The sequence below is a fragment of the Protomyctophum bolini genome (assembly GCF_963924005.1).
Source record: "Protomyctophum bolini genome assembly, chromosome: 15".
Taxonomy (NCBI): domain Eukaryota; kingdom Metazoa; phylum Chordata; class Actinopteri; order Myctophiformes; family Myctophidae; genus Protomyctophum; species Protomyctophum bolini.
In genome coordinates, this window is record NC_137876.1 from 6,720,614 (window position 1) to 6,730,788 (window position 10,175).

Sequence of the window (10,175 nt, forward strand, 5' to 3'; positions counted from 1 at the left end):
CTTTGGACATTAATACCATATTCCAACTTTCAACTGATTGCAGCCTTTAACCATAATAATCCGGTCCTGGCATCTTTATTTTGGTCATGTATGTCACGAGGCAACCCGTGCCCTATACACATACATTACTTAGACTTAGACTTAGTTCCTCCCGTTCCTATTGGAACATTGGGCGACGAGTCCTCTCCATTTATTCCGGTCTCTGGCGACCCTTCTTGCTCCGTGCCAGCTGACACCCATCTCACTTAGGTCTTCCTAACATACATTGATGGAGAACAATGCACACACCTAAACTACACAGTTGCATCCAATTAACTAACTTTGCCGGCCGGCTTGGAAGACTGTGTTAATGGACATGAGTGCATATTTTTTTCACAGTGAATTGTAAAAAAGTACTTTGCAAATGGAGTGGAGGAAGGTACCAAGTGCTATAGAGCAGGAGGGGTGTCTGTCTGTGTTACAAGAGCTCTTGTGTTGTGTTATGTTTTCTATTCATCTTGATGTTGTGTAATGTATCTGAAATGTATGCGAATTGGTTTAGTTAAAGTAGGTAATTGTGTAAGTTAACTCATGGGCCGTGGTTAGCCAGATGTTGAGTTAAGTGGGTTACCAATTACAGAACTGTTCCTTGGTACAGTCTTGCCTAGTATAAGAGGGAGGCTGCAGGGGCAGTGAGTTAGTTCAGTTTGGCTTGAGGCAACCAGAAGGTAACACCCAGGGAGAGCTGATAGGGGTCATTGCAGGGTTTATAGCCTACACAGTGTCTCAAGTTCTGGGTTTGTTGTTTCCCTAATTAGTTTTCAAGTGTTTTTCTATGTTGTAAGTTAGTCTTTAGTGTTTTGTTTTGTTCGAGGCCTTTCCACTGTGAATAACCTGCATCGGGGAGAAATAAAACACCCTAAAAGGTATTGCTGGATTCTGTCACCTTTTGGAGTCTTGGCCACTCGGCCAACTTTACAATGTCATTCTAGGCTAAATGTTTCAAAATGTCCCCAATGCCACTACTACTACCAACTATATCAGACTTGGTGGTTAAGAAATGCACAGAAATACAAATGCCTATTCTGCATTAGAGTACAACAGATGGAAAGATGGTCTAGATTATAGTCTCACCGAGGATTGTGTAATATGTTTCAAAAGGTTTAATTACAAAACAAGATGTTTTAAAGAAAGTCAACAAAATATGTATCACATGGAGACAGGTAATAAAGGTTATTGACGGGTGGAAATTACATCCTGTATGGTCAGGCATTGTCTGAGTGTAAAATATGTATATTTTTTATTATACGTACATTTGTATTATACGTACAGTATGAGACCATCATTCATTACTGGGCTCCTCTAGGGACTAGATAAGAATGTTAGCATAGGGCAATAAACATGCATGTTATCGCAGTTCATCATTATATATTGCCTGTTCATAACATGAACAGAATAATGAGTCTTTGTTTACAGTAGGAAGCTTTGAACTAAGAATGTCAGCCATCAGGACACCAGGAAAAACATTTCCAACGTCAATGAACTGCAGTGGCCAACTGCAAGAGCAAGTTGAACTCCAAATAATAATAATAGCAAATAGTAATAGCAACAGCTTTGAGCCTAAAGTCAGAGACAAGGCCTTAACTGCAATACTGAGAAACAGAAATGTTTTTCTTCATAAATTAGCAATTTATTTTGACACACTAGTCTTTTTTTCTCTGTAATTTCTAGGTTTCTCTTCCTACGTATAGTATCATTATTATCACCTTTTCATCACTTTAGTTATATATTCTTCATTGTTCCAATAAACTAAACTATACTCTGCTAGGTTTGTATAGTATGTGTAATTTTAAACGGAGTATCATGTCATCCTTCCAGTGAGAGGACTTTCTCCCAACTTCAACTGGAGGTCAAAGATCTGATCCCACGATGCTGACTGGAACCGTTTTAGCAGCATGTCACACAGCTACCTCACCTCACCTATAGTATAAGGTAAGGTATCTAGATTCAGGTTATTGGTAAGAATTAATTTTAGTAGCCTATGTCTGTCTATTTGACTTGTTTGCCATGCAAGACCCAAGAGTGATAATTATTGCGACCGAAAGTTACTATGAAAACCTGAAAAATATGTCAGTCCGTCACACCTCGTGACATGCTCCATATATGGCCGTCTCCATAAGATCACGACACTGACCTCATCAAACCCTGGATACATGGATCATCACCTAGATTTGCATATATGGAGCCGGCCAGCAACTCTACATCTCACCTCAAACCTCAACCCCTTAGATCTCCATATAAGGAGCTTCATTGTTCATTGTTGATCTGACCCCTCCAATGGGCCCCATGCCAAAGCACCAATGCTCGCCCAGCAGTCTGCCGTCACCCAGGTGGATGCGACCTTGAGGTCGCGTGCACGCATTATTTTATTAACACCACAGTGAGCATTGAACAAGACATTGGTGTGTAAGGAGGAAGCAGGCATTTGCATTTGCATTACTTTGTCAGTCCTGCATGTCTACCAGTCCATCAGTCTCTCATGTGAGATCTCATGTTGGGATCAAGGCATGTCAAGACATCCTGAAGTGTAATTAGAACAAAACTTTCCCACAGTTTCCTACTGTCCATGTTTAATGATGTCAACAGGAAATGTTTTCATCATAAAAATAACTAGCTACAAGTGAGCTTCCAAGCACATACATAGAAACATCACATGCAGGCCTGCTGTTTGAAGACTGATAAGAATGCATGCTTATTAACCACTTAAACCCTTATACGTAGTTGACCAGATTCCCAAGGGCTAATCACAAAAACCAGTGGTAACTTTGACTCTTACTCTTCATCAAATCCTCTTAGTATTTGACCCTATTCCTGAACAGAGGGTCAGGTAATAAGGTGTCACTGACTGACTGCACTACATCCTGTGGCTGTGATGGTGGTGTGGACATGGATTCATTGTTGCGTGCACACTGGACAGGCGTGCTCGCACACCCACACGCACACATTCATGCGCACACACACACACACACACACACGCACACACACACACACACACACACACACACACCGCCTCTTGCTTCCTGTTCTCTCCAAGGCAAAAGGATATGGAAAATACATTGAAGTATCTGCTGTAGGCCAACAGGATATGGGTAAAGTACACTGTTAAAAGCAAACCACACTTCACTATCACGAGCAAGGTTTTCTGGTTTAAACAAAACAATACAAATAAATTAAATAATTGAATAAATAAATGAATGAATGAATGAATAAATAAATACTGCAGCTATAATAACGAGGAAGAAAAACTGTAGCCACAAACACATTATTATTATTATTAATACAGTACTACTACTACTACTACTACTACTACTAGGCTACTACTACTACTACTACTAATATTGTTTTAAACTAGGCTCAACTGCATTTTCGTTTAATCTATCAAATAATCAACTATCAATTTCATCTATATCTGTTGTTGCACCAATGCAATCACCTGCGTAACAGATAACTTGCTTAAAAGGTAGCCTAAAGTCCGTAGTCGCGCTCTCTATAGGCTAGTCAAGCTCTGTTCTCACAAGTGCAACACCACCAGCAAGTGTAAAAGTTAATCTACAAGACAACAACGGAGACACTTACCTCGTATATCTTTCAGACAGACACACGTGAAAGTAGGGCAACAGCTATGCATGCATGTAATGTCCCTCATGCGTATTTGTTTCGTGGCGATGGGTATTTCCAGCTGGAGACGGTCTTCCCCTGGCTGGATGAATGGAGCGTCAGGCTTGGATGACAGCAGGAGGCTGAAGTCCAGGGAAGCAGTCGCTGACGTCACACTGAAGCCTAGAAGTAGAATCTATACCCCGTAGTACGACGGCGTCGCACCGGGAACGCACCCAACATTTAGAGCGATTTGTTTCACTGTATGCTTTGTTACTTGTTCAGACTGCACTAGCCTACACCAAATGACACCAAAAGTTAGTTGAATTGGCTATATGCGTTAATTGGCGATTTGGCGTCAACACCACCCCCTTCACGGCAATGAAAGGAGAACAAATGCTGCCTTGAGACTCATGAATATTTGAGAGATTTAAGTAATCTAAAACTTTTGGGGGGGATTTTTGAAGGAGACACCCAATCCACCATTGAAAGCGCCACTGGGGTTGTAAATCTAATTAGGATATCTGATAGCTACTGTACTGGGCCATATCGGATTACCTACAGATGATGCAAACCACTAGCATGCTGCATGATCGACATATGGGTATGCGTATGCATAAAGTGAATGGCAAATCGAGTGGCAAAGTGACAGGAAAAGTGAGTTTAACATTGTTTAATGTCGTTTAATGCAATTAGATATGACTTTTCTGTTTGGATGTATGGGCTGTCAAGGCCAGAAAGTAGTTTTTAGCCACTCGAACAGTAGGCATTCCTGCATAACTTCCTGGTTTGACGATGATGTCACCTTGCCCACACATGTTAAGTAATATAGGCCTGGCTCCTGTACTGTAGTATAGTCTACTATTTTAAAAACACATCAGTTTGACCTATAGTTTATAAAATTCACAAAATCAATTTTGTTATTTGATTATGCTACTCTGACAATAACATGTAATAGCTGGCCTACTAGGGGGAAACTGGCTGGGGCTCCATTCTCATAGGTTAGAGTATAGATTCTGTACCATCTACGATATGTTTCTGTACCAATAAACCACATTAATTAAAAGAGATCAAAGACGATGTGGGAGGGCTTAAGGAGTTAATAATCATGCACCATATAAGTATAAGACCATTCTGTCTGGCTGTTTGCCTTGCATTTAAATGTCTCCGTCTAATAGGTAACATAGCCTAGGCTAATCTTGATAAATAACAGTGGCAAAGGAACTCGAGTAGCCATATAGGCCTACTTAAAATAACTACACTAACAGAACAGTGTCCGATTATCCGATAGGTCGAAGTATAAAATAGTCCCAGTCCGTATTGTGGGCTTTTGGCTCCATCTAGTGGCGATATGATGGAGCAGCTCAGCATCTGAGTGCGGACAGAATGCATCAGTGCAGCGGGATGAGGAAGATGCCAGCTGAGCTGAGTTCCCAAAGTAGGCGGCCTACTATATCATTCACTAGCAGGAGCCAATCTGCTTGGTTTAAAATGGGAGAACAGCACTACAGAACTGATATAAACCTGTTATTATTATTTACATAGGAGATAAAGTTATTATACGGTAGGTTTATAAAGTTAATACTAGTATGATAGGTTCACTGTTTCCCCTCTCTGTCTGCACCAGCAGTGGTGTGTAGTGTAGGCTACAGTTGTTTCCCCCCTCATTAGTAATTCATTGTTTCACCAAAGGTATCATTCCTCATCACAAAAAGCAGTAAAGTGAGACCGGGGGTAAGTTTGACTCAAATCCTCTTCATTTGATCCTAATCCTGAACAGAGGGGAGATGTCAGGTGAAAGGTGTCAGTTGTGTGGCAATGCAAACAATTGTATTGGCCTGTAGAGCACACACGCGCACGCACGCACGCACGCACGCAGACACACACACACACACACACACACACACACACACACACACACACACACACACACACACACACACACACACACACACACACACACACACACGCCAATAATTATACTAATACTAAACATTACTTTCACAAAATAATTTAAAAAATGGTGCTTGGTGCTTTGAAGACACCTTCCCAATTTTTTTACTTTCTTTTGATAAATCCAGTTAATATTTTATTATGTGACAGGAGGCAGCCCCATCTACAAGCCGATCTAAAGCTCACCATGCATAATAGTGATTCGATGCATTTGAACTTGTCGATCGCATATGATTTCGGTTTTGCACGACTCCGTGGTACGACGGCGTATAATAATGGGTCTTGTGTGTTATCAGGAAGTGCTGCTGTCAATCAACCCTGCTGCTTTCCCATCCAATTATCTGTGGGGCCCCAGCTGCTTTTTTCTTCTTTAACCCATTTAGGCCTGACCTCGAAATTTAAAAGAAATATTCTAAATCCTCCAGTTTTCTGAAATAAATATTTTCACGATTTTTCAAAAATAGCAGACCTACAAGCTCGTAGCGCGCCACTCGGTGGCGCGCTATGAGCTTGTAGATCTGCTATTTTTCAATAGCTAAATTATAACATAATGTTTAAAACACCAAAAGGGGTTCCGCTCAAAATGGGTTAAAAAAAAGAGAATCTGTAACACTGTTTATGGATAGCCTATCACACACATTCTGGGCTGAGGAGGAGAAAAAAATGAAATGCTCTCTGAGAGACCACCACTGTTCAATGCCCCTATGAACTCATGAGGATCATTTTGCCAACTTGTGCAGGCTAATGCTTCTCTCTGCTCTTTTCTGGCTGGAAAATTCCCCTAAAGGTGAGTCATGATTCTTGAAATATACAGAATACAATATACGGTGTAAGTGAGTGAAATGCTAGTGACTAAATGAATTTGTCATGTCAAGCATGGCTCTTTTGAGTTTACTGAAGCCATGGATATGACACTTGGTTTTTGATGAATCATTTGCAAAATTGTCTTGCTTGTGCTGCACGCTTCAGTACAGTACAGTACAGAAGTTTGTTGCTCAAGCCAAGTGTGAATTCATGATTAAAACTTAACGTGGCTTGGATTAAGATGCAGGTTTATTACTTGAAGTCATTAAGGATTAAACAATTAAACCCTTTGTTGAGGCACCCTCCATTTTCCCCCTCTACACCATCTCTTTGCTGAAAATAGCTGATCTACAAGCTCAGAACTTGAAACGCGTTGTGAGCTTTAATTCTTGTTTCATGATAGCTGTTTTACCTTGAGATTTTGCTTTAAGAGCTTTTGGAATCTGACTCATGTTATCATTGCTGTCAAAGCCTGCCTTCTCAAGAATGCAGCAAGTCAGTCTCACTGATACTAGGGGATGATGGATGGCGGTTATGTTTACTCTGACATTTTAGGCTGATAATGTATGTCATTACTATTTGTTTAACCCATTTTTGTGTTAGCATTATGTTATGCTTTAGCTATTGAAAAATAGCAGATCTACAAGCTTGTAGGTCTGCTATTTTTGAATGTAGAAGACATTTTTTTAATCTGATCTCAGGTCAGAATGGGTTAATAATAAATTATCGAGTCAATAATTTCTGTAAATATACTCACACCTTCATTTCTCTATTTGTCTTTATTCGGTTTTGGCTCATAATCACCAGGTACTGTAGCATGAAAGGAGAGAAGTTGTTTGTTTCTGTGATGGGGCTGATACTGCTCCAGTCATCTTTTGGACAACACATGACAGAAGAACCCTGTTCTGTTCAAATCCTTGTCCCTGGACTCAAAGGTACACAGTCATAGTTACATACTGCCTACTTTAGTAAACACACACACAGTCACACACACACACACACACACACACACACACACACACACACACACACACACACACACACACACACACACACACACACACACAAATGCATCTTACCAAATTTATGTAGGGAAAAACAAACAGCTAACAGCATTCTTTCGTAAAGGAGACCCAGGGGAGAAGGGAGAGAAAGGTGCACCAGGGAGACCAGGAAGAGTCGGCCCACCCGGCGAGATTGGTATGTTTTTCTGCTTGGAAAATATGCACTGTTTAGAAATATTATTCCCATTAGAACACCTTAAGTGTAATTTATAGCCTATTCCGTTCCATGTGTCATTGGCCGAAAATAGAGCTGTTGGCTTGAAAACCAGGATTTCATAGGGAAATAAATAATACAAATAAAATAAAATAATTCACCGTACACCTCAACAAATACTCCTCATGCTTTCTTGTGATAATGTCTCATGCCATATAGTAATGGGCTGGATACTCTGGATCACAACCAGGCAGAGACAGATCCAGAGACTGCCAAGTGTTTATACTTTGGGGTCAGAAGTCAGATGAGAAATTATGCCCAGAATGCACTGCTACTGACAAGTGTTTACTTGAGGCTTTAATGAGGAATGAATGTTCTACAATTTACGTTACAGACACATGGCACAGTGCTTTTGCTTTTTTTTTACGTATCCTTGGTTAATTTATTCAAAAGAGGCCACAAACTGGCGGTCCAGAAAACAGAATTTGAGTAGTCAAGTATAATTTGTATTAATGTTTACTTTTTCGAGAGGCTATTTGGATTCGGCAATTTAGTTCAGTCAGTTTGATTTATCTATGTAATTAGTTTCTGTATGTGCTCCCATAAACATTTCTCAAATGGCAATGCTTTTGTTTTTGTTTTATAGGCCAACCCGGAGTTAAAGGACAGAAGGGCATCATGGGACATTATGGCAAAATGGGCCCAAGAGGAATCAAAGGTTACTATAAAACTATAGCGCTGTAATGTACCTGTATACTTGTATGAATACTATATGTGTCCTGTTTAACATATGATGTTTTTTCTTGAGTACTATCTCAGGTGTAAAGGGAGATATGGGAGAGGCAGGTCCAAAGGGCCCCAATGGAGAGCCAGGTAGAACATCCACTACAATTTATTTAATGGCATACTGGATCATTAACCACCACACAACATGTGAGGTCAATGCAGTAATCCTCCACAGTTTTGCCTTATCAGGTGTTCCATGCGAGTGTACACCTCTGAGAAAGATGATTGGAGAAATGGACATTCTCGTGGCCCAGTTGTCCTCTGAGCTGAAGTTCATTAAAAACGGTAAGATTTTTTTGAACATTCCTGATTTATCATTAAACAAATATCTAGGATATTCTCAAACCAACAAGTGAAATATAATTTGAAAAGCTATCCTGTTCAATAAAATATTCTCAGTTTGACACTTTTTTTTTTTTAATTCATGGGTATAATTGTTTCTCTGCATATAATGCAAATATATGTCACTGAAAATCATAGAAATGGAAGTGCTCATTTTTCAGCACTGCCCTCCCCTGCAGCTGTTGCTGGCATTAAAGAGACAGACAGTAAGGTCTATCTGTTGGTGAAGGAGGAGAAACGCTACGTGGACGCTGAAATCTACTGTCAGGGGAGGGGAGGGCACCTGGCCATGCCCAAGGATGAGGGGGCCAACGCCGCCATAGCGGGCTATATCACGGAGGCAGGCCTGAGCAGAGTCTACATCGGTATAAATGACTTGGACCACGAGGGTCTATTTGCCTATGTGGACCGCTCTCCCATGAGCACCTTCAGCAGATGGAGACAGGGGGAGCCCAACAACGCCTACGATGATGAGGACTGTGTGGACATGGCGGCGTCTGGGGACTGGACTGATGTCGCCTGCCACCCCACCATGTACTTTGTGTGTGAATTTGATAAAGATAGTGTGTAAAAAGAACAGAGAGCAGAAGTTTGAGTGCGTCCTAAATACAGTGGAAGAAAGCCACACGTGGGGCAAAAATAATCCAGTTAAACTAAACTTCTCCTGCCTTCAAAGCAAATGGCAAAATGATATCCAATTCCAACTACAGTTGTGCAAATAGTCAATTTTATTTTCTGCATCATTATATAATGTATTCCATGTTGACTGCAATACTAGTGCTAAATGAAAGGCATACGATGAAGCTATTTATTTTTTGTAATTCACTCAGCATTCTGAAGTTACATTTTTATATATATTATAGTATTTTCAGGTTACTCCTCATTAAAGACAAAGACACTTAACCATATGTCTCCTGTCTTGTTTATTTATTTATTACTTGCGCAAGCAGAGCGCGCAAGTAATAGTTTTCGTTTTTGTATGTCACCGTTTGATGTGTATGCGCCGTGCCAGTGTATGACATAATGACTAATTGTGCTTGATATGGCAGTGGTGTCAGATTACATACATGTATACATACTGTAGGTGCATTACCTTTAATCCTCCCGACACTAAAACATATCGTCATTACGTCACCATCGAAAACCAATTACACCCTGGCATTGGGTCCTGTAATCCACATCTTTAATACGTCATCATTGAGAGCTAGTTGTACCAGTTATACCCTAACATGAAGGTAATTCATGTTCTTCTTTCACAGAGAAGCTGAGATTTGACAGTTTGTAGCGGTTGACAGTACTTGCGCGCTCTGTTGCACACTAGTAGGCCATAAATGCAACAAGCAAGTAGGCACTCGACAGAGTGCTGTCCAATTTTATTATTATTTTTTATTATTTATTTATCTGTTTAATTAGTAGAGTAGAGTTGCAATGGCATA

General features: G+C 40.4%; 2 protein-coding genes across 2 annotated transcripts in view; one reads left to right on the forward strand and one right to left on the reverse strand.

Annotated features, from left to right (window-relative positions):
• The window catches only part of myo6b (myosin VIb), a 42,347-nt gene extending 38,596 nt beyond the window's left edge, over nt 1-3,751 (reverse strand). Inside the window, exon 1 of the mRNA XM_080783294.1 lies at nt 3,616-3,751. The gene's annotated coding sequence lies outside the window, so the exon portion shown is untranslated. The remainder of the gene's footprint in view (nt 1-3,615) is intronic.
• Nucleotides 3,752-7,210: 3,459 nt separating this feature from the next.
• colec11 (collectin sub-family member 11) lies at nt 7,211-9,310 on the forward strand (the record flags this gene model as incomplete). Its single annotated transcript, XM_080783634.1, has 6 exons — nt 7,211-7,328; nt 7,522-7,593; nt 8,258-8,329; nt 8,431-8,484; nt 8,587-8,682; nt 8,919-9,310. The coding sequence occupies 6 exons, from the start codon at nt 7,211-7,213 to the stop codon at nt 9,308-9,310; spliced, it is 804 nt and encodes a 267-aa protein (XP_080639760.1).
• Between the last annotated feature and the right edge of the window lie 865 nt (nt 9,311-10,175).